Genomic DNA, 26,912 nt, shown 5'->3' on the forward strand with positions numbered 1-26,912 from the left:
GTAGACCCCGAACATTCAACAATTTGCCGGTAGAATTGAAGCAAATCGATAAAAGAAACAATTTTTAAAATGAAGTAAAAGCTTGGCTTTTATTACAAAATGATGTGGAGCGTTTATTTTCAAGAGTAGAATAGATATGAATTTGCGTGGTTTTATTCGATGAATGTCTTCTTTCTCTCTTGGAAATTGTGTGAAGATAAATATTCAAGATACATGACTTGCTTTCGTATAATGTTGATAATATATAGACGGAAATTTATAAAATGAAATTTATGAGTCTGCTAATTGCTTGGAATGTCCATTGATTGTTATTCTTTTCAAATGAGGGAAAGTGGATTAAAATGTCAATATACATGTATTATCTAAACCAAAATTCCTTACCCTGTCATATTATGCAAGTTCCGACTCGGCAAAATAATTCATTGCTTATTTTTTTCTTAATTAAAAATATGATGGTGCCCCAAACAGGACTTCTAGTTCTCGGGGTACTTGAAATTTTTTATTCTTCTATTGATGTAAATGAGTTATTGTGATTTCTTTGTACAACATGTAGGCTAATTGTATTATTTTATTATCTTTATTTTCATAATTTGCAATATTGCTGTTGTGATATATTATCTACTCTACTTTTCATAATTTTTGATTATGTGTAATGTATAAATTGGAAGAATAAATAAATTTATTATTATATTATTATTATTTCTATTTAAATAGATACCTACTATAAATATAATACAGTAAATATAATAGCCTACTTACCAAACTATGATAGAGTTTTATGTAGCATATAGATTGTGGAAAAACGGGATAAGGTCAAGAAATAATAGAACAAACTGAATTTTATCAAAAACCAAATATGTCTTTTTATTACATTAAAATTGTACCTTCAAGTAAAAAATCAACAATATCGAATAGAATGAAACAAATAACTTCTATGATACTCTTAGTTATCAACTAAATACAATAACAACAAAACAAAATCCATTCAACAACAGACAACATTTTTGATTAAGGTTCGTTAATTCAAGGAAGCTTTACACACTCATAAGATAAGTTTTACAATAATTATTATTCAGACATACAGTTGAAGGGTATCCAATTCCAAAATCTATCACACTCATTAAAGCATTCTCTGATAAGTCGAAGTCAATGGAAATAGAGATCAGAATTTACAGTGTTAGAAATGGGAAAACAGAACATATGTGATGATTCAATCATTATTCGTTTGACAGGCTATAATTAGCTAAAGATATTGAATATTTGAAATGGTCCAAAGTCAGTAGACATTCAAAGTTAGTCTGTTTGCTAACGTTGGCCTACATCTACATGACTATTAACAAGTTAGTCATTTTTGCAGTTTTTTCAAATATCCAAAACTCTGTTCTCTACAGTCAAAAAAACATAGATACGGTATTTGAAAGGCTCAAACTGAAATATGTAAATGAACTGAATATACCTAATTTTTATCTTTATCCATCTCATTTTCACTAGTCATATTCATTTTAACGATAGAAAACCCAGATTCAGCCTTTCTTGTCTATGTAAAATGATTGTAAATTATGTTGGAGGGAGTTTCAAGTATGACTTTAGAAAATTGAAAGCCATCTTATTTTAAATGAAATCTTACTGAGATGACAATTATTGAATTTGTGCGTTTTATGCAGTGTGCAGTTATTTGCATGGCTTGGAAGCATAATATTCAATGGAAGTACGGTACTTGAATATGGTAGCTCATCTTTTAAATAGCCCTGGGGTGGTTTGGAGAAATCTCACAAGTCATTTGAAAATAGGATAGGCTAGTACTAAATCTATAGGAGTTTTAGCTTCCAACTTTGAAAATCTGGAATTAGCAATAGTAGATTTCAGAGTAATAATAACAATAATTAAAGAATTGAGAAAGTGAAGTACCTATAACAAAGTATTATGGAAAAGTAACGAATCTACGTACGATTAGGCTAATAAAGAATTGGACTATGTTTTAAGAAAAGATAAACTTATCTCAGATTGGATTGAGTTTTATTTTTGCATTAAACATTATAGGAATACTCGGATTATAGCATAATGAATCATTCTTAGCATGAGTTGAGTTTGAATCCTTAGTAATTTTAAAAATAATTTGAGGTGAACAACTTCAAAGTTCAAGCCTATAAATGACATTCCTTCGCCTTATTTTCAAGATTCTGCAACTTCTATAATGAGGGGTTCCAATTTTTCAAAGGTTCTGGAAAAATTGAATATTTTCTGAAATGTTATTGCATTTACAACCACTGTACTCTATCCAGTACAATTATGAGTTACTACCAGATGGAACAGAATTTAGCAGTCCTTCAAAAATTGAATGAAGATCCCATACAATTCCTGAAAGTTCTTCCTGAAACAAATGATTTTATACTTATTCATCTCATTACCATGTACCAATAAGAGACTTTAAAATTGACTCTTTTTCACCAATTAATTTCTCTTGAATCAATTAAAAAATGTTTCACATTCATTTATTGAATTTCGAATTATTGAGAATATGTTTCAACATCATAATACACAGCTCTCATTAAGTTCTACAAATGATTTAGAAAAATACAATTCATGTAATAGAATGGTGTGATTGCGCAAGCCAAATTATTTTATCAAATTGAAATATAAAAAATCGAAAATGTTTAACTGAGAGAACAATATGATTATAATTCTATGTAATGAATTGATGATGAGTTATCTTGGATTCATATTTCTATGAATCAAAAAATATGAAAACTAACTTACATAACTTTCTAATATAATAGCCATGATCAACGATAAGTAAGCAAAATCATCAGCAGAATCGACGCTCAATCTTGAATAATATAAGTTTCACACGAAATTGATCGATTTGAATAAAGAACTTACTAAAGATCTAAACAATTAGGCCATTAATTATTACAGTAAACAAACTATCATAACAATTAAGAATTATGGGAGTAATTATTTGAAAATAACTGAGGAAAATAGGAACTTATAGGTAGGTGGTAGTTGAACTACACAAATATGAAGATCTGATAAAAATTACCATTGAGATAGTGTTGAACACAAAATGATAATTGGAAAAAGATGATTGTATTATATACGATACTCATCTTAAGTACTTGTAATGAGTTGAGAAATAATATTAAAATAACTGAGAAACGTGAAAAAGTTAAAGTTTAGATTCAACAGAGAAGTCCGACAATACACAATAATTTAAATAATATAAAATGAGCATAAAAAATAAACTCTAAAAATAGAGAGACAAAATAAAACACAACATTCACTGAAAAAATAGGTATCAAATCTAATAAAATAGTTTGTAATAAATAAAATGCGACAACAGTTTTCAAAAATCGTAATGTAGGTATTCATAGGTACTGACAAAGAATCAAGCCTCTATAAGTAGTAGAATAGTTGGAATAAAACCATACATGGTCTAAAAAATTGTATGATTTGTTAACTTTTTCAAATGGTCCAATAGTATGCATTTAAATTACCAGAAATAGGAGTTAAAATTTTAGTAGGCTATTATAAATGTTTTATGTTCAAATAATTCCATTTTCTATTGTAAGTAGGAGGGATTACATCCAAAAATATCGATTAGATCTTTGAACAGGCATTTTTACATATTGTACAGTAGTAACGCTATAATAATTTGTAACAACTAAAATACAGCTATAACTTTTCATAGAGTTGAATCGATAAACTGTTTTATATGGATAGGTTTCAATCATTTAGTAAAAATTTACACATTTTTAATTCAAAAGTAATTGAGTATAATAATAATTTATTAGTATTTGAACAAATGCAATCTCTCATTCTTTCCATCAATGAAAAACCTTCAAAAACACCCCTTTTTTGAATGATTTATAGTAATGAAGTAAATACAAAAACTAGGCATCTACTGGTAATGGAAAAGATGATGAATGAATGTATCTAATGTATGAAAAATGTATCCATAATATTTCATTATCTAATGTCTTATTCAATAAGGAATTGTTACCGTACCTTTCGATTATTTGGTGTATGAATTAATAATGTAATTTAACTGAAATTTTTGAGACAAATTTATTGAACGAGAGAAACATAAGCTACACTTTTTGAACCAGTTTAAGTATCAGAATTTAAGGGAGCAGGGGAGGGATGGTTTTGGGCTCTGTCTGTTGTCCATTTATCAATCACTTCCGTAAACTGTGTGTGATTGGCTCAATGAATCAATATGTATTTCATTTCAATCGTATCTCGTATCCTACAAACAAGTAAACAATTTCAGATCATGAAAATTTTGGAACCAACATTTTAAAAACATCTCAATGCTTGAAAGATCATGGAACATTTGGAGCCACCATTTTAAAAACATCTTTCAATTCTTGGAATAATATGACAAATTTGGAAAACAATTCTATAAACATCACAATGCTTGAAAGATTATGAAACATTTGTAGCCAACATTTTAAAAACATCTTTCAATTCTTGAAATTATATGACAAATTTGGAACAAAATTCTAAAAACATCACAATGTTTGAAAGATCATGGAACATTTGGAGCCAACATTTTAAAAACATCTTTCAATTCTTGAAATAATATGACAAATTTGGAACAAAATTCTAAATGCTTGAAATATCATGGTAAATTTCGAACCAAAATATTAACAACCTCTTAACGTTGAAAGAATAAGACGTTGATGTTGTCAATACCGCTTTAAATTATTCGTTTAATTTACTAATTTAACCTCTTAACGCTTGAAACCTATCCAGTACAACAGCGAATATACCTATGTACACGTCTTACAAAAAATACATATTTCCTAAATAAATTGCACTATAATTCATAAATATCTTTGGGTAGGTATTGGTATAAACATTTATAGTGAGATTCACGCTATAAACTCAGTGGAAATGATAGGGATACACTGTTGCCGATTCTCTGTGTCCACCGCCTTTTTTAGTAGATAGTCTGTGATTCTAGTCATACCAGTAGTAAATCTGAAATGATATTACTGTAATTTATTGTTGATTCTTGTTAGATAATGATAATCAATTCTATCTCAGATATATTTTATTCATCAAGGAAACATATCTAATCTTAATAAATTATATAAGTTTAATGAAATATTCTGGACTACTGAGATGGACTAATGAACTATCAGAATATTCTCTACAGTCGATTCTCCACCTTCCCACTGTTTTCTATAGAGGATAACAGAAACCGGTACATCTGATGGAATATCAACCGTTCCTTCTTGTTCAAAATAATAAATTGCATTTTATTCGCCAAGAAAATATTTTATTCAATGAATAAAAAATACATTTTTATGATTAGATTGAATATTTTGATAATTAATTTATATTTGTACATTGTTAAAAAAAGATCTGCTAACGCTGCGGAACTGAAAAAGGATATCGCTATCTCCTTTGTCGAATGGTAGACAAGGATAGCAACATCAAAGTTAATCAAATACTGTCATCATAACTTGGACCTCATTATATGTGTAATTAATCATACTCCTTAATAGCTAACAATAGCCAGATTTGGTAACTGTGCGGAGTTGGAAGAGGATAGAGCTATATCTGCTTTGTCTGGTGACAGACAAGGATAGCAACACCATTGTTAATCAAATATTGTAATAATTATAAGGTGGACCTCATTATATATTACTTTACTTATATTTTTTGATAGCTAACAAACGATCTGGAAACAGTGCGGAGTTGAAGAACGAAAGAGCTATCTGCTTTGTCATATGACAGAGGAGGATAGAATACCAATGTTAATTTTCTTCTTAGTGGCGGTAGTTGAGTTTGAAGTTCGTGTAGAATAGTTTGTTATAAATTTGTAGAAAGGTGTTTTGTAGAATAGTTCTATATTATTCTATCAAAATAGAACTGCAAGAATAATACGTTGATGCTGCCAATAACACTTGTTCAAACTCTTTTGTTCAAAATAAATCACAGAGCCAGGTTTCATGGCAACACATGTCACATCTTCAGCTGAACTGATGTTGATTGTTATTGTTTTAGGAACAGTTTGAACAAATAAGGTATTGTCAACATCAGCATCTTATTCTTTCAATTATGGAGAAATACGACAACATCTCATATTATTTCGTATTCAACGAAATAGTTAACCTCAATATTACTAGTAGTTCTGTGAACAGCTGATTTATTATGAATAATTCTATAGTCTGATTTTTCCTCCAATATTGGCGTATGAAGGAGGCTCCTTTTTCCTTTTATATTATCCTTGAAATGCGAAAGGTATTTCCAAAAACCTTGTATATACGTCGACGCGCAATTTAAAAAGGAACATAGTACCTGTCAAATGGCATGAAAATCTATTACCGCGTTTCGCCGTAAATGCGCAACATATAAACATAAAGAGAAATGCCAAACCGTCGACTTGAATCTTAGACCTCTCTTTGCTCGGTCAATTATTCAATTGAATAGTTCGATCAACCTCCATCAAAGAAATTCAATTGATCATTGCGTTATGATGATCATAACAGTAGAATTCATACAATAATCATGAAAATTAAGATAATTCAATATTTATGCCTATGATTTGTTCTCTCAGAACGTGGAATGTGGCTGACTTTATAACGTGAATCTGACTATAGTATAGGAGGTTGGTTAGGTATGAGAGTGGCAGGATTTACTGGAACTCATCATCCGAGCTCAGTAGCATGGTTTTCTCGTTGTAGCTGGTGCTTATGGTGGCCACCTTCTGGCTGCTGGGGGGGTTGGGCGCGGGGGTGCGGGACGAGGGAGGGTCGTCGGGGTCGTAGCTCTTTAAGCGCCCCCCGCGCTGAGAATGCGAACCACCTGTCAAACAGATAAATTAATAATTTATAGTCAAAAGCATAAAATGAAGTCAAAACAACGTCAAATTCAACATTTATTTAGTCAATAAATATTATAATTATTTCAGATACTGTATTTGTTGAAGAGATGTAGTTTTGAGATGTGTTTCATTTATCTACAATAATGATACACTGATTAAATTTTTGTTTGTTTTTTAGTTTTGAATTTTCACACTGAAGATGACACCATTGGTGTTGAAACATGTATGTAATTTTTTAATAAATTCGTGATATTTCTAGACAATATATTTTTCATGATGTTTATTCTTCAATCATTCATACAATCAGTACATCATCGAAATGATCATCATCATCCACGGCTCTACAATCCAAAACGGATCTTGGCCTCCTCCAGCAATCGCCTCCATTCTACTCTGTCCATGGCAGCTCGTCTCCAATTTCTTATACCAAGCCTCCTTGCATCTTCAGTAACTGAGTCCATCCATTTCAGTCTTGGTCGACCAGGGCGTCTTCTTCCTTCCATGTTGTGATTGGTTTTTGAAATGGAATACCATCCATTTCATCGAAATGATAGGGAGAGGAAAAATAAGATAACTTTGTGCTATTCCTCTCTAAAAATTAAATAAGTCTTGTAGTTCTTCCCTTCACAAAATTTTCAGTTTTTAAATATTTTCACAAAGTAGATTTTCAAATTAAGATGCTTCAAAACCAAACATAGATGAAGTAGTTCATATTATTATCACTGAAATAGGAAATATTCACATATTAAAGAAATCATTTTGAAGAAGTACTGGAAATCCCAGTGTTTTATTAATAGAAGAATTGTATATTACATGTATGCATATTAAAACATATTATGCTTCATTTATGATACTTTTGAATATATTATAATTCACAGGATCAATTTAGCAATTACCATATCTGAAAAGGAAGTCATACTCCTTGTATAGATCAACATCAACTCTCAAAACGTGTGGGTCACTTGTAAAGTATTCAAATAATTTGATGTTTTGCATTGAGCCTTCAATGAGTTTGTTAATGTGTTATTTATTGAAATAGCCTATTATCTTAGAATATGTTAGGTTAATGTGATCCTCCAAGTACATTCAAAAAATTCTACAACAGAATCAACAGAACAAATTTCATCTAAGACAAATAATTTCACGTTTTTTACCCTCATGTTTGTAGAAACCGTAATGACAGCCTATTTTAGTCATGTTTCTTCAATTACTCTGTGGAATCATTAGGGCCAAGCCAAACAAAGCGTTTTCAGACGAGTCGGCAAGGCAGGAAGCTCTCCGATTGGCTGATTACCAGCTGATTCCCAAACTCCAACCCAATCAGCCAATTGGAAAGATTCCTACCCTGTCGACTCGTCTAAAAACACTTCGTGTGGCTTATCCCAAGGTATCACACATCTCGAAAAAAAGTAGAGATGAATTGTGCATTCACAAACGCAGTGTGTAATAAGATATGAAGTACTGTAATCCTAAAGTGCCCAAGTATTTCTATGAAGGCACACACATACATACAAGTGTGATACATATGAATACGATCAACACTGTGCGGGCCATACGCAAAATACGACTTACTAAAAAGAAAAAAATGAAAGTTTGAAGAACCAAAACTAAGCTACACACTGGACCGAAATTTCAATTATTTAAAATAATTTCGAATATTTTTGTGCGTTTTTTGCTGCGTCACACCTTCACAAGTGTTGAAAATGGCTCAATGTGCGCCTAGCCAAGCCTCAAGTAACTTAGCTTTCACAAGTGTTGCAATGGTTTACATAAAACTTATTACAGTTGGAAAAAAGAGAAATTGCATTCGTTCAAATGCTGATGCATATGGAATTATTATTATTATTCAACGGAATTCTTAATTCAATGCTGTCAACCATCCCAAAGACTTCTGCTACTGCAAATATTGTTCACCCAGTAGTCAGTATCTTCAGTAACAGAAGTATTCGGAATGGTTTCAATCATCTAATAATTTGGAATTTCGTTTAATAACTATCTGAAACATATTATATTGTTGGAATTTCGTTTGATAACTATTTAAAACATATTATTTTGTTGATTATAATGTGCTTCAGCTGTTTAATCTGTGTGATTGGAATAAAACATGGAATGATGGAAGTATTCTTTCTGCCATGGTTAAAAATAATGTGATTTCATGATGTACTAAAAGTTTTTCAATCAAAGAAAGAGTGCATAGTGTAAAAAATGTAGATTTATAAAGTTTAAAACAAAAGAGATTATAAATTGTAATGGAAATCTGTGAAAGAACTGTATGATTCAGTCAAAAAGGATAGCTTTCCATTGAATTAGGTACCTTATGAGTAACGACAGCCTTACCCCATCACTTTCTCTTATTCATGTTTTGACTTTTGGACTTTATGGAGAAGAAATATATTTTGTGTTCATCTTTTGTTTTACATTTTTTTGTAATTCATCAGCAGCAATAAAAATTAATCTCCCATAATAGTTTGTGCTCACGCTATGAAACAATTTTAACTGATCAACTGATCATCTTTTATTGCTCGGATTAATTTTTTGTGAGATCAGATAGATTCATTTTCTATCTCAATAATTGTAATTAATAGTAGCATATCACATTAAAAATCCAATGAGTTAGGTTTCATACTTGAAAAAATGTCTTTAAGAAATTATACTTTCTACATACAGAAAAAATAACATAAGAAGATATCCCATGGTATAAGTCGTGTTTATGTTCCAAATTTCAAACCGACTACAGTCGCTTATTACTGTTTTGGCCGGGTGAGAGTGTGAGAACGGCACAGTATGAGAGACTACCAGCATCACATAGCTCCAAGAAAAGGAACTACTTGGACTATCAGCTTGAGTTAGGCTAGGCACACATCAGTTAGTCAAGACAAGACATAATCAGACACGTTCAGTCACAATACTTTACATAGTTGCTTATGGAGTCATGTCCAATTGCAATGACTAATAAGTGAGTTGCTTCATAAGCAGCTATGTGAAGTATTGTGACTGAACGTGTCTGATCATGTCTTGTCTTGACTAACTGGTGTGTGCCTAGCCTAAGTCATTGCAATTAGACATGTCTTCATAAGCAACTATGTAAAGTATTGTGACTAAACGTGTCTGATCATGTCTTATATTGTCTTGACTAACTGGTGTGCACCTAGCCTTAGCAGTGAAATTCTGAACATAATCGCCCTATACCAATATACCTATATCTTTTTATGCTATAATTATTCTCTCTATGATTGCTATGAATACTTAATTCTATATGAAGATAATAAATTTATATTAGACAAATCTACAAATTAATATAAGATTGTGAAGTGGATTCAAGCAAACAATGTTAGGTGACACACACTAAACAAATTAAGCTCTATGCCATGCAACTAAGGCCAAATATGCATGTGTATTTTAGAAGCAGACAGGCTACTACTATTGATATAGATCTACAATAACATTTTTGAAGGTGACTGATAAAAAGACTTACCGGTCATCTTTGAATTCCACCTTTCAGTTTTGTGACAGTAGTCTCATGTAGCAAAGCAGCCAGTGAAATATTTGTGTATGTATTTCTGTGTGGGGTGGAATCAAAAATGAAAATAATAACATAATGGAATGCTCTCTAGGTCTTAAAGAGCCAGGCCATAAAAGTAATGAGAATTGAGAAACGATAAATACAAATTTAAAAAAAATCTATCAAGAAATAGATGTAATAAATCAATTTTGAGTGCGATTTGCGATATTTTTAACTGATATACTCAAATAGTCAAGCAAAAGTCTCAAATTATATAGGCCTACTGTAACAATTATTTTGGAGTAAATGGAATGTAGGCAATAAGTAGGTAGAATACAGGCAGGGCGAACATTTTTTCAGTAAATTCCATTCAATACTTACTACAAAAATAAAAATAAAAATCTCAGTACCCTTTTTTGAATTATTTTATCACAACATGCTTCAACATTGATGCCATTTTCAAGTGATAAGGTGCGTACAGATTTACGCGCCACGAACATGAGCAATTCACTTTTAATCAGCTGATGCCAAGCTTTTTATATCTATATCTTATACCATTTCTGTAAAAATGCAGATATAGTCAGCTGATTAAAAGTGGATTGCTCATGTTCGCGGCGCGTATATCTGTACGCACCTATATGAAGTAAAGTGATAGTAAGCAGTATTTATTTATTTACTTTATATCACTTGAAAATGGCATCAATGTTGAAACATTTTGTTATAAAATAATTCAAAAAAGGGTACTGAGATTTTTATTTTTATTTCTATATTAAAAGTAGCCCTATACAAAAAACAGTAACTACTTACTACGTACTTATTTCAAGATTGTCAAAATTTGGATCATTGCACTATACTAAATATCGTTTGACAAGTTATAGGCTACAAATTAATAAGTGGTCAAAAAGTATTGAAGAATTTGATAAAAATGCCAAATGAATCAGTATTTGGTAAGATGTATTATCATCAGTAGTAAATACAATAGTAATTGATGGTCTAATAGAGAAGATTTACTACATTTATTCAGTCAAAAAGATATTTTACCCTTCAATATCACAATGAATGAATTTATATAAAATATTATTGAAAAAATATTTATAGACATTCATTTGGAAATTATCATAACTGGACAATACTATTCATAATTTTTTACTGATATTGCTTTCATAATGTGCATATATTTAATGTGCAGTTATAATTAAGTGTAATATTTTGTAATTTGGTGTCTTAATTCTTCTTAATTCAAAATTTCTAGCATACATTTTTTTGGACAAAAATCGAACTTAAGCTTCTTACAGTAGAATCATAACCTATTTTTTGAACATTTCATTATCAAAATTTGGGAATGGAATAGTTTTGGGCCAAGCCTGTTGTTTCTTCCCAATCATATTTATATGATTTGAGATTGTACCCACAAATATATAATAACTGAATACATGAGTATTATAAAATACTTTTCAAAATGAGTAAAAATACCAAACCGTACCGGGAAGCTTGCTATTTCATTCTTGAATTCAACTTCTTGGACCATTTTAACTGTACAATATTGTGTATTGTGTTGACTTTGATTATCCATTGAATTCAACTATTGTGTTGACTTTGATTATCTTGAATTCAACTTCTCGGACCATTTTAACTGTACAATATTGTGTATTGTGTTGACTTTGATTATCCATTCTATGTAATATGCATGTTTGCATTTTAAAATAATATTACAAGAAGAGCTCTCATTTTGTTCTCGTTTTCTGAATCAGAATTGATATTTTTACTAATTTAATATACTTAATCATTTATGTGTATTATAATATTATAAATTTCAGTAGATACAAATGAAACACAACAGCTTGCATCAGAGATTATTTATTATCCAATAAAAACTTTCAATAAATGAATACTTGACATTATTTCAAAAGCTAAGATATTGAATTTGTGCTTAAAAATATTTCACAACATAATACTTACATACTTAACGTTTACATTACCAAAAAAATAAGTACACATTAACATTTAAAATTATTGATACAATATAGAAAATAAAAAATCAACTGATTAGTTGCTAGTATGCATCAACAGAGTTTATGGATATAAGGCTCGGTTGCACAAAAGCCGGTTAAGTTTTAATCGTGATCAATTTCAAGACGGTCTTTTCAAAAACGCCTTCTCTGATTGGTTCTCGTGAAATTAATCACGATTAAAATTTAACCAGCTTTTGTGCAACCGGCACTAAGAGTTGAAAACATTTGAATCAGGCGTGTTAGTTCAATTAGTTTTTCTTGATTTAATGTACGGAACTCCAAGTATTAATTATTATGGCCTTAATATTATGGATTATTTAATATTAGAACGGAGGACCTGATAGAGAAAGAAGAATGAAAAATGTAAAGAAAGGTAATAATCATTAACGAATTAATAAAGCCATATTAATTTGAATCAACTTTAGAAATAAAAAAATTGTGAACAGACACGCTATTCTAAGAGAGAAATATCGAGTAAAATATGAAATGTGAAGAAAATCTTTATTTGAGTAGGAATTTGAAAATACAAGTGTATAGCAGCTATGTGATAAAGAGGAAAAAGTACTGGTTTATAACAGAGAGAATCATGTTTTCATTGACAATAGAATAGTTTGTTCTTTTTTAAGATAATCTATAAGAGGAAGTTTCACAAGTCAAAAAACTAAACCTATAATAGTTATTGCACTTTAATAGTTTAATAAAGAACACAAGCGGCATAGTACTAAGTTGTCCTTTGTTTGCAAAACCGTTAAAAAGCATAGAATTTATAGAATATATTTAGAATGATCTAGTGAATATATTATTGTGCAAGTTGTAACTACTTTAGAGATGTGTCGTTCGGTCATGACCCGTTCGAATTGAACGGAACAGTCACGTGAACGAGTGATCCGGATCACACTAATTCAAAACACTGGTTTGAATTGAGAAGAATACTCACTGGTTGAGAGCTGAGAAGAATCGCTTTCACCCATCAACTCATCAACTGTGTTTTTTTTTTTGCTCTTATTTATAGGAAAGCTGACAGTCGACAGACCGGTTCAATTGAACGGGTCGCGACAGTGAACGAGACCGATTGACCCGGATCAGTAAAGTGATCCGAACTTCCCATTTCTAAACTATTTCAGAGTTGGAAGAGTGAGCTACTTTCAAGTTGAAAACTATAATTCCCGAGTTGCAAAAAGCAATATCAATTTTGGCCTGGTATCAGCACTATGCTAGTATAACCGCCCTTCCTCCTTTCATAGCATGTCCATCAGTGATGATCTCGAATCGATTAAGGGATCAGTTTATTTAAAATAGTTAATCAAGATTTAAGCAACCCAAGGTTAATTAAATCTATATACCTTGAGTGCAAACAAACATACATTTTTATGATCATCTAGTACCATGCCAATATTATCGAAACTTAGTTGAGTATAATTACGTATCTATTAAACTTAACTTAAATATATACATACACAATACTTTAACACCAAGATTAGCAAAAAATGCAGACACTAAGTACATGATTGAATTGAATACAGGATCTGTCAATAAGGTTTCAAGACTGGTTTCACAAGTTGGGACAAATTATTTTCCCAAAATTATTCAAGTATTACTATCAATCTATTTTATATTTTTATTATATTACAATGTATTTATTTCGCATTTTATGCGAATGTTCAGTATATTGTAATTGGTTTGTTTCCAGATTGATTTCAACCATGATGCAGGTTTGATGCCTAGTGAGATCGGACTCCCTATAATTAATTCACATAATCATAAGGCTTAATTTTAATCCAACGGTTCAATTTATTTTATTACGATGGTTTAATTTAGCAGTTAATTTAAATTAATTGACGTAGTGCTATGGTTTAATTTTATTTCAAATTTATTTTATGACAATGGTTTAATTTTCAATTTAATACAAACTTATACAAAATCCAATGTTTATGGAAAAGATATTATTATTTTTCATATGTTCATTTTGTATGTATATTAACTTTCATTAACATATATTGTTTCAAAGAAAATGTGAAAGTTATTGAATACTTCATTTGGTTGTTTAGAAATAAACATCCAATGTATATGAAATCGGTAAGGTATTTTATTTTTCATATGCTCATTTTCCATGTTATTTTTGTATAGGCTATTCATAAACATATATTGCTTTAAGAAAATTAAAGCTATGAATACTTCATTGGGTTGGGAAATAAATATTGAAAATTCATTGACAGATCCTGTTAATCAGATTTGTCTCGAATTACTTGATAAGTATCACATCAGAATCTAGTGGATAGGAGAAAAAATTCAAGTGAAATGGATTTGTTCAGTTGTTTGAATGTCAAATAAATCTTTGTTCGCTGTTCGGAATATAGAAACAATATTCTCCCAAATATATTGCTCAGAAATATCAAAGAATTGTTTAAGATCAAAATGAAAGTAACAATTTAAAAAAATATATATCAACAATATTTTAAGTCATATTTTATTTGAAAATGAAACAATAGATGTTCATTTAATGATGTGAAATTTTCAATCTCACTTCTCATCACATTTAAAAACTCGAATGCAATTAATGTCTGTAACTTTGAAAAATTAGGAACAAGATTAGAATGGGAGTAGGATACTCAAACCTTGTCAATACTTGACAAGCTTCGAGAATATTTAATACTTTGAAACTAACAACAAGATTCTGATGTAATTGAAATGGCGGGAAACAGCTTATTTAGCTTAACATCTCGCACAGTCCACTTAATAAAAACAAGACTATTGCAATCACAGTCAAACGACGACTATTTTCGATGCACTTCACTTTTGGTCAAAAAATATCGAGCAAACCCTCTAGTGAGACTCACTCTAAATACTGTCAATGCTTCCCATTCAAGCAATTCTTACAGTTCGAAGTGAATCTCCCCACGGTTAATTTGGGACAAGTACAAACACACAGTCATGCAAGGCACAACCAAAGGATAAGGCTATTAGCGCAAAGTTGACGAAAAATAGGCTCAAAGTTGGCGATAAGTAGGCTCAAATTTGACGCAAATTCGACGCAAAGTAGGCTCAAAGATGACACAAATTGGCTCAAAAATTGCGCAAAGCTTGCAGCTAGATGAATGGATGAGAATTCCGAAGGCGCAAATTTCTATGCAAAGTTAATTTCCAACAACACAGAACTCAAACAACTGTCATGCTGGTCTTAATAAACACTTTATCAGCATCTTCATTCGTACGATGTCAGTTACTACAGCTTGTTGTATGGCTGACTAGAACCCACTTCTGTAAAACAAAGATAAAAGAAAACAAACGATGATAAGACATGCAAGCAAATGTTTACAGCCGTGAGGGCAAACAATGAAACTAAGGAAACAATGAAGGGTGGTTTGATGATAGTGGAAGTTATGACATAATAATTTTAGATGTTTATTCAGAGGGAAACTGCAATAAATATTTGAAATCACTACAAAATAATTAATAATTTGAAAATATCGTCTAGTATCCTATTATATTAAGCGAGCAACTTCAGTATATTTATATCTGGCTATTTATGTTCAACGGATCTCGAAAACGGCTCTAACGATTTTCACTAAATTTGGAATATAGTAGGTTTATGATATAAAAATTCGATTGCACTAGGTCTCATCCTTGGGAAAACTCGCTGAACGACATTGAAATGATAATTCAATCTTGGCTGAAACAGCTGTGGATGGTAAAAAAGTGAGTGAGCGAGAGAGTATGTGGAAAATCAAAAAATCGCATCCCCGAAATTCATAAGATGACGATCGTATAGCCAGCTGTGAAGTATAAAAACGATAATTCTAGAGAATTGTGTTCTGTTTATCAATAAAAAAAATATCGGGGCACTGAGCTTCGCTCGTTATTTATTTATGGATAAACAGAACACAATTCTTTAAAATGATTGGGGAAGGACTAACAGGCACAGCCCAAAACTGTTTCTTCCCCGAATTTCTATTTATACACTATAAATAGTCCAAAAAGTAGGTTATGTTCCATACACTTGAATTCAGGTCTAATTTTCAGTTCAAACATTTGGAAACAGAAAAGTTCTAATTTAGATTTTTTACAAACCAAATTGAATAACAAAATAACACTCACTAATCACTTAAAACTGTAAAATAACTATCAACTTGAAAATTATGATGAATTTGAAAACATCGAGAAAATATGTTTTTATTTTGAATATGATTATTATTTTTCATTAACTATGAATAATTTTACCTCTCAAACCCTTAAGGTTTCTTCATATTATAGGTCGTGTTTATATTTTACAGCTGACTATATGTCAGCTAATGAATTTCGGCGATGAGATATTTTGATTTTCCACAGACGCACTAGCTCACTCACTTCCATTATCCACAGACGACGAACATCTCAGCTGTTTTTCCAAGGATGAATTATCTTTTTAATGTCGTTCAGCGAGTTTTCCTAGGGATGAGACCTAATGCAATCGAATTTTTATATCATAAACCTACTATGTTCCAAATTTCGTGAGAATCGTTAGAGCCGTTTTCGAGATCCGGTGAAATACAAACATATAAACATCTAAACATCCAAACATATAAACATCTAAACATATAAACATTCAAACATCAAAACATACAAACAGAAATTGCTCGTTTAATAGTATAGGATAACGAGCGAAGCTCAGTGCCCCGATATTTACTTATTAAGAGAAGAAGTGTAATAATTATCTGAAATCACACAAACTATTCAATATTTTGAAGATTATTTTATTTGTGGTCATTTTCCAGTCGAGCTCACTTGAGATGAGATCACGAGGAAATAAATTTGCAGAGAAAATTAATATGATCAATACATATCAAAATAAGTAAATAATTTTACTGACCATCAGCTGAAGTGTATAAATTAGAATGACAAATTTCAATGAAATTATCTATTCTTTCATATTTTTCAATAAACAGTTAATGTGATGGGGGAACTTGAATATTTACCTTGTTATTTTAATCTATTAATATTAGCAACAATAGATCAGCTAATATTTTCAAAAATGCTATCTCATTTAACTTACTGAAATCAAACCATCTCTGAGAATAAAAACGAGGAGTATTTTGGAAATAATATTCAAGCAACCAAGCCCTAGTTACGAATTTGTAGTTATGATGTTGACTTCTTCATATGAATTAAAACCAGTTTCAATCTGTATAATTTTCAAGTATTTGGAGTTGATATGGATTAAAATGTAGCATATTTTGATGGAACATACAGCATCTTAAGCTATCTTACAGTATTTTCCAGCCACAAATGAGCACATTAAGAACACACTGGTTTATTGAATGAATCTTTCCCGAAAATTTCAGAAAATCATGAATATTTAAATAAACTCGTATTGACATAAACTTCAATACAAATATTTGAATACTTATCCATGTAATTTTGATAGAATAGTAGATAAATTATTCAAGTTTTTAAATTGTTTTTTCACGGTTGCCAAGTGATTTTGACCAATTTAATTTTCAGCATGGAACTTTGAAAAATATATTCAATCAATCTATTTGTTTTTTTTCACAGACCCTAGCGGACCGCTGGTTATACCTGCCAGTTCCACATGAATGTGACAATATTCTTATATTTTTCTCAGTTTCTATGTGTATCAGTGAACCAATAACTATAACAAAACTATATATAGGCCTAATAATAATGTTCGTATGGCTTTTATTGGTGAGGAGTTCCTGACGTAAGTTTCACCTCGCCTGAATATATCATTTAAGCCGTCTATGAGTCTTACGACTGTCATACTTCAACCGGGAACGACAGTTTAACGTGCCCATCAACAAAAATATAAATATAGGTGTTCACTCCAGCTGTGACATATTCTCATACAATAGGATACATGATAGATTAACTTGAGATGCATGATAGATTATCATTTTTGAAATTTAATTACTGTATGCTGAGGATGTATGAAAAAAGGCCAAAAACGAAAATAATTATGAAAAACCAAACTAATTTCTAGATTAGGGGAGACCTAGAGAGCATTCTCACGAGTTAGCATGCCAAGCTAATAACAGACCAAAGGATAACTATAGTCATACAGAGGGATTGAAACTTATCTAAGCTAGGTTTCTAATATGCAATAGGCCTAGTATGGAATGAACTGTTGAGCTTACCTGAGCTGTATTGAGTATACTGCTGGTACTGAGGATGGAAATTGTGGATAGCATCAGTCATTATGTCCTTGGGATTCATAGTTTCCTGAAACAGAAGATCCGATTAAATGAATATTGAAAATTATTGTCGTGCCAGAATATAGAATGATAACTTTTCTAGAAATTCTCCAGCTAATTTTGTGACATTCCATGTCTTTAAAGATCCTATAGGCTATTGTAGTTGAACTTGGGGAAATAGAATTCAGAGTTATTTTCCAATAAAGATCATATCGGTAGTTTTTTATTTCAATAGGATTCAGATCAGAGGGAGTAGGAGGAGGAGAAGGAGGATTCAGATCATGAAGGAGGATGTTTGCTAATCATGGAGAGGTTTAGAAGCAGATATTTTTAAGAATCTTATAAGAATTATAGTAAATTTTAATCAATTAAATCGTCACCCCACAAAAAAGAACGATTTCCGTTTCAAGTGTGCCAGGTAGATAAGAAACGCTTGTGTTCCATTCCTCGCCAACTTTTTTCAGCAACTAATCACTGGAGTAGCTATGACCATAGAGAAACTACAGCACAAGATATCCCATGAAATAGGGCGTTTATGTTCCAATTTTCACTGTCAACCCAAGCCGATAGTCATAGTAGTTTTATCCGTGAAGGTATGTGACACTGGAAGTCTTTCATACTGTGCCGTTCTTACACTCTCACCCGGCCTAAACAGTAATAATGAAACAGTAATCAACAGTAATCGGCTTGCGTTAGCAAAATATCTGCTTGAAATTTGGAACATAAACAACCTATACCATGGATATCTTCTTATGCCATATTTTCTCTATGGTATGACTAAATAACTGGCCCAAATACCTCAAGACTGCTATATATACTCTGTTTATGACTAAAAAGCTGGCCCAAATACCTCAAGAATGCTATATATACTCTGTTTATGACTAAATAGCTGGCCCAAATACCTCAAGACTACTATATATATACTCTGTTTATGACTAAATAGCTGGCCCAAATACCTTGAGACTGCTATATATACTCTGTTTATGACTAAATAACTGGCCCAAATACCTCAAGACTGCTATATATACTCTGTTTATGACTAAATAGCTGGCCCAAATACCTCAAGACTGCTATATATACTTTGTTTATGACTAAATAGCTGGCCCAAATACCTTGAGACTGCTATATATACTCTGTTTATGACTAAATAGCTGGCCCAAATACCTTGAGACTGCTATATATACTGCTAGATATAACTACAGTATAGTTGAATAGTTTCCGACTTGGAGGGATATGCAGAGATAAAGATGAAGAGAGATGGAAACCAGTTCAGCAAATTAAAGTGATAAATAGAGTCACAGAGACAAACGTTGTTGCCAAGTTTGCAAAACAGGCTCAGTCGATGCAGTGCTTTCAGAGAGGAAACGATGTATGCGTATCATTAGGTGTTGAACAATCATCAAAGGCTACAGAACACCTTCCGCTCTAACACAACAACATCACCGCCACTTTAATTACTTTTCTCTGCTCCGCATATCCTTCAAAGTCGGAAATAGTTGTAAACTGACTATAGTACCGCTAGATAAGGTCTGTTTATGACTAGTGCCCACCTTGAGACTGCTAGATATGCTCTGCATGGTGACACTGCGGCCGGACGCGTCGGTGATGCACCCCGAGGCGTAGACGCGGTAAGGAAAGGCGGCTCTCAACGCCAGGGCGGCGAACAGCATCTCCAGACAGATGAGGAAGTTCTGGTAGCCGGCAGACACTGTACCCGCGGTGCTGACCGCGCGACCGCTCGCGTCCACTATCGGGTCGATGATCTTCGCGTGCTCCAGCATGGCTAGTAGAACCCCTGCGGTCAGACAACAAATGATAAGCTGGCAATGTCGAAACTTTATTTATTTAGGGACGTTTGCACAGTGACAGTTCAAACTAAATTTCATTGAATCCGTATCAAGTCTAGTTTGTTATAATGTGTTTCATTTTGAGTTTAAGCCACCAGCTGATTAGATCGAGTTTAAGCTTTGACTGTGTAAACGGCCCTTACTGATACACAATTCATAGAAATAATTGGAAAACAACAGACATGGCACAAAACTATTCCATTCTCAGATAAAGAGGGTCTCATTAGACAAGGCCAACAACAATCAAGTGACAAATAATGATTAGCAACCGAAGTCGAAACTCCTTTCTGAAATGAAGACAAAAATTGAAACTCCTTTCATTTAGTGATACTATAGAGTAAACTATACTCTGCTGCCGAATTTTAATTTGTGAAAAGGGGCTGTAGAGTTGTAACTTAACTTTTTGTGACTTTCATTTCCATGTGGATTTGATGAGATACATCATAGAGTGTATTTATTTATTTTACTTTCAAGAAGTTAGAACTAAGTCTTTTAAATATAATTTTGTTCTAGTATTGACATGTCACCAGTCAAATGAGTGTTACTCAAAAATTGATGTAATGTGACGATAAATAAATGAAAAATGAAAATGAAAATAAATATAGCATAATTTTCCTATGCTATCTTTTCTCAATGATGATACTAAATTAATATAAATAATTGAGAAAACAGCACAACTTTTTCATTCTCAGTGGTGGAAAATACGATGCACCACTATACAAATAAAATTATATTTTTTACTTCTGATACTGTTTTTGGTGAGATAGGCCTGTAGTGATATTTATCAGATGGTAATCGCATTTATTAAAATTCTAATTAATGAATAATTATTAATCGAAAATCCCAATTAAACGCTGCAAATCACCTTGAAGATTTCTGCTACTGCAAATATTGACAACAAGATTAACACTCCCAAGTTCAGAAGAGTATACTTGGAGAGTATACCACGAATACTTGGAGATGTTCAAACAGACTTTCGATGAGAGACACATGATGTACGGTCAGCTGGAGCCATCGCGCAGCCGACTCAAGTCCAGAAATTTCATGAGATTCACACAGCCAGAACCTCCAGACTGCTACCCACTCTGGGAACCTGATACCACTGGAACCAGCCTGCCATGGAGATCCTGGAGGGGCTGAATAGGATACGAACTGGAGTGGCCCCTGTAAAGACCAACCTAGCTAGGTGGGGCTACATAGCAGACGATGACATCTACTGCGACTGTGGAGAGGCACAGGACATCGACCACCTCACACAGTGCCCACTGTGCCCTGTTCAATGCACAGCTGACGACCTCTGGAGGGGGAATGTACCTGCAGAAGACCTAGCCCACTTCTAGGCTGGAAAACTTTGAGAATGTCCGGACACGAAAAAGTAAAAGTAAAGTAACAGGATTAACAGCTAAAAAAAATTTAATAGCTAAAAAAAAGTTACAAAAACAATTAAGTGACACATAACGATAAGCTACAAAGACGATCTTCCATTCATTTAGTGATACACAATTCATAGAAATAATTGGGGGAAACAAAAGATATAGCACACAACTGTTCCACTTTCAGATAAGGAGTATAAGTTATCAGGTTATCAAATACATATTTTCTTGAGATACTAGAACAAATATGGGAAGTTGAGCCCTTCAGTTTGTCAGGTTTCTGTCATAAAGTTTTCGTTGCAGGCTGATACAAACTCAGCTACACCGAACTGCAACTACAGATGGAGTTTCAACTTGGTGCCATTAAGCCGACTGAAGCAGGCCTTCTGATAATCCCCAGTCCAGAGTCAACTATCCTCCGTACGCCTACATACAACACACTAAATAAAATAAATAAATAAATGCTTTCTTCAACAGAAATAAATTACATTAAAATTGCATTCGAAAGCACAAAAGTATTTAATGATAAAACATTCAATAATAAAGTAGTAAATAAACAGAATCCTATGTGTAGATAATATATACAGCTTACAAATAATATAATATTAAAACAAAATAAAATAGATCTGTGATTCAATGTAAAAAAGAATAAGATAAATAAAATATAAAATGGTTAATAATAATGAAAGGAAAGTACTTTTGAAGAAATATTAACACTGCACACATCCATAGTATTACTGATCTCCACTGGCAGACTTCGGTCTAGTAACTGGACTAAATTGAAAGATGTTTGCAGTTCCACTCGATGGACCGCTTTGGGTGTCGCGTAGCCGTAGTTGACTCTATAACGTGTAGACTTTTTGGCAGTATACTAGTATATTAAATCTAGATACTAGGCCAGGATAAACTATTTGTGTGTTATAGTATCTTACGTAACAAGGATGGGAAGGGGCCTTTTGTAGGCGAGAATGATGTTTGCACTGCAAAAGACATTCACGTCCAAGTAACGTATACTATTTTTTTGTCATAATAATCTAAAGAAGAAATAAAAACATTACCTGCTTGTGCTGGAGTTACTACATGCATTCTATAAACATAACCTAGTTTACAAATTCCGAATCAGGAATTTTGTGGAAGTTGACAAAGCTTCCACCTGGAGCGCTGAAGGTAGTTTTTTTGTAACAGTTTTGCTGTTCCTATTTCGGAACTAGGAAACATACTCGACTGTAAAGAAAACATATTGTTTCATGACAGTAGAGTATGCTGTAATGAGAATCATATTATGTTTATTTGTTCTGCAAACAGCTGTTTACCGGCTTGATTTCATGCATGGAAAAAAGCTGAGATTGAATGACTATGACAAAAAAATATTTACAAAAACTAGTAAACACTTACCTTGCCAGAAAGACAAGAAAATGACAGCCTTAATTGTGCAGAACTTCAAGACTGGCTGGAATGGCGTAAGCAGATCTCTTGTGGCGAAATAGAACAGGTACAATCCGTACAGAGCCAAACTCACCGAGATGTTGTAGATTATCGTCACATAAAGGTAGCCACCATCCACCCTGCAAATTAAATTGAAGAAACAATATAAAAAATTATAAATTACAAGCCAATTATTTAAATAATTCATTTACCAAAGGTAATTTCAAAGCTGTTCTGCTGTACTAGAAACCCGACAAAACACATTATTATAAAATTTGTGTAACTAGTTTTTTTTTGCTCTATATATTATGAATAAATAATATTTAAAAAATAGAATTATAGTACCGTTTCAAATTAATAAAATATTAAAAAACAAAAATACAAATTGTAACGTAACTAGTAGTTTCGGTAATCACACCATCGTCAGGTTATAAAATCTACCTGAATTTTACCTGACGATGGTGTGATCACCGAAACTAGTAGTTACGTTACAATTTGTATTCTTGTTTTTTAATATTTTATTAATTTGAAACGGTACTATGATTCTGTTTTATAAATACAAGAAAGTAGCCCTGAATTCATACATTTTAAAGAATAATAATAATACCAGTAGTCTAGTGTTCGTATGCACCATCTCGGTATAAAATGAGATAAGCTGTTGATTTAAAACCGAAATGTAACATATTATCATATACATGAGAAAATAGCTTTATGTAATCGTAGATTAGCGTTATTTAACAACAATGACACAACAACTTAATCATAAAATGATTGGAAACGAGAAAAACAGGCTTATAGCCCTTACTATTCCATTCCCGAATTTTGATTGCATATTAGTACAAAAAAGGTTAAACACATAGATTTTGATTCTAAAAGATTTTGAATTTAGAATGTTAATATAGAAAATTAATCGCACAATCCACTGTTATAAAAAACACTTCACTTGAATGGGCTACTTTTACAAATTAATAGAATCAATATGGAAACTCGAAGTATCCTGTATCATTTAAAATATTACAACAACTAGTTTCGACCCTAACTTAGGTCATTTTCAAGTTGAAATGTGGAAAATAAAATACAGTATCACTGTTATAATATATACCACTGTATATAGTATCACTGTTATACGTCATGTAGCATTTGCCCTTAGTAGAGCATAAAATTGACCATTTTGTGAGAGCATTCAATGTACCTACTCATTAAATTTATATTCTTTAAATTATCATCAAATATAATCTTCCACTAGACACTAGTTAAATTTATGATGGATAATCTATGATACAATAGACCTGTAAAATACAGGGTGTTTCAGCAGAAAACGGGAGATTTTGAAAGTTAAATAATTTCAATAAAACCAAATCTTTAAATAAAGTTTGTCATATAATTTAATGATTAGCCAAATTTAAGCCAAAATGGATAAATAAATTGAAACTAAAAATACCCGAGACTAGTCGAAGAGTCTGAAATAAAATAATATGAGAGGTGCTAGTGATTTTTCCTCTTGAACTTTCAAGAAGTTGTTTCAAAATACAGAGTGTTTCAGAGAAACGGGAAATTTTGAAAGTTAAATAATTTCAATAAAACCAAATATTTAAATAAAGTTTTTCATATAATTCAATAGTATATATAATGCCATTTTAGAATAAATAATACCTTGACATTTATTTTTTGAAGATGACATCTTGCATGTGTGTTCCTTTTCTATGCAAACATTCCTGTAGTCTCTGCATCACATTGTCCATGGTTTGACGTACGGTAACATTACAACTGGAATTTTAAATCTCTTCTCGAATCTTGGCTTTCAATTCTGCGGTTGTTGCGATTTCAAATTCCAATTGTAATGTTAGCGTACGTCAAACCATGGACAATGCGATGAAGAAACTACAGGAACGTTTGCATAAAAAAGGAACACACCTTCAAGATGTCATCTTCAAAAAATAATTGTCACGGTATTATTTATTCTAAAATGGCATATATATATTATATTGACTGATATGAAAAAGTTTATTTAAATATTTGGTTTTATTAAAATTATTTAACTTTCAAAATCTCCCGTTTACTGTTGAATGATGTGTAAAAATGTAATTAAAGATTTGTTTTTCTTGAAATTATTCAACTTTCAAAATTTCCCGTTTCTCTGAAACACAATAATTCCAAGTTCATTAATTCATAATTTTTTACAACGCCTCTATTTGCACCAGTCTTCATAGAGAGCTGTTACTACATAAATGCAGCTGTAGTGAAAGGTGAGACTGTATAGTGAATTGATCCTTGTAACTGAAAGACTATTCTGGTTGAGTTGATAATTTGCTAAACACGAATTTTGAAGGTCACAAACTGACGAAACAATTCTTCTTCACAAAGACCACAATAATATAATAGTCTGGGAATCCTACAGTAAACGATCTGAGAACCCTATAATTACTCTAATAACATTTCAGAGTTTTAGAAGCAACTCACAAAGAATGGTATCGAGTAGTAATAGCATTTCAGTTTTAGTTGGTATCGAATTGTAAGAACATTTCAGTTTTAGTTGGAGACATCATACAGAGAACGGCATCTAAAGCTTTGAAACACATTCAAATAATGAAGATGTTCTTACAAGATTTAAAGTATGAAAATGGGTCTAACAAACAATCTTATTTATTCAGGTAACGTGAATGGGAATAAGAGCTATTTCTCACGTTTAAACTATTAATTGACAATGGAATAATAAAATATTGAAAAAAATCAGCATTGCTCAGTGTAGAATTCACAATATTACAACTTACTTTATTCACATGATTATATCTTCAAGTCACTAGATGATAATCAAGATAATGATATTTCATGAAATTATTACTAATTTACTCATTTTTTTTTCAAATAGAAAATCAATAGTTGAATGTAAAGTGTAATTATTTATATGTGAAGATTATTATTATTAAACATTATAATTAAACGAAAATCAAAATTAAATGCTGTAATTCACCCCGAAGACTTCTGTTACTGCAAATATTGACAACAGGGTAAACAGCTAGATGGAAATTCGATGAGCGCTACTATTCAAAAATAATTTGTGAATAATGTCAGTAATTTCCATCTGTAAATGTGAAGAAGTGGTAATAAGTTTCAATTGTTTTCAATTCACAAATATGGAATTGATTATTGAATAATCAATAAATATGATATAGGCTAATTTAATATCCATTTAGTGGTTCAACATTTTGTGTTAACTGGAGTCATCTATACCCTCCAGATAAAGTAGGGTAAGATGAAGTTGATAATTTATGATAAAGTTAAGAACTTCAGTGAGATTCACGTTAGGAAGTCTGCACCTGATTGAAATTGGTTTGCTATCCTTGTCTGTCATCAACCAAAACAGATAGCTCTGTCCTTTTGTACCTCCTTACTGTTGATAAATCGTGTGTATGCTATCAAGAAATATAATGAACTACGTGAATAAATATTCAATCTCAAGTACAAAAATTTATTATTATCAAATCATGAGAAGAAATAGCGTATTTTCTTGTTTAATAAAATATAATTGATCATTATTAACAGGAATAAACAATTTATATTGTATCACATTTTCCGGGATCACAGCTATTTACTATTATAGAAGAAAGTGGAAACGGAGGATTGGCAACCGTGCAATCCTATCATTTCTACTGACACTATATTGTAAATCTAACCATGAATTCCCTAATAACCATTCAAATCCTTATAGTTTAGAGTTAATCAACTTTTTAAC

The 26,912-nt window shown here is 31.6% G+C and overlaps 1 protein-coding gene across 2 annotated transcripts in view; it reads right to left on the reverse strand.

Annotated features, from left to right (window-relative positions):
• Positions 1-838: 838 nt before the first annotated feature.
• LOC111051711 (transmembrane protein 184B) overlaps positions 839-26,912 on the reverse strand; it is a 71,430-nt gene continuing 45,356 nt past the window's right edge. The window contains exons 6-9 of one of the 2 annotated variants that reach the window (XM_039427702.1): positions 23,150-23,319; positions 20,085-20,329; positions 18,478-18,562; positions 839-6,816 (exon numbers count right to left, since the gene is read on the reverse strand). In XM_039427702.1, the coding sequence (XP_039283636.1) occupies positions 6,647-6,816; positions 18,478-18,562; positions 20,085-20,329; positions 23,150-23,319 (670 nt within the window). In that variant the 3' untranslated portion in view covers positions 839-6,646. Of the gene's footprint in view, positions 6,817-12,178; positions 15,608-18,477; positions 18,563-20,084; positions 20,330-23,149; positions 23,320-26,912 lie in introns of those variants that run through there. The other variant, XM_039427703.1, reaches the window with a different exon arrangement.

The sequence above is a fragment of the Nilaparvata lugens genome, chromosome 5 (assembly GCF_014356525.2).
Source record: "Nilaparvata lugens isolate BPH chromosome 5, ASM1435652v1, whole genome shotgun sequence".
In the NCBI taxonomy this organism is placed as follows: Eukaryota; Metazoa; Arthropoda; class Insecta; order Hemiptera; family Delphacidae; genus Nilaparvata; species Nilaparvata lugens.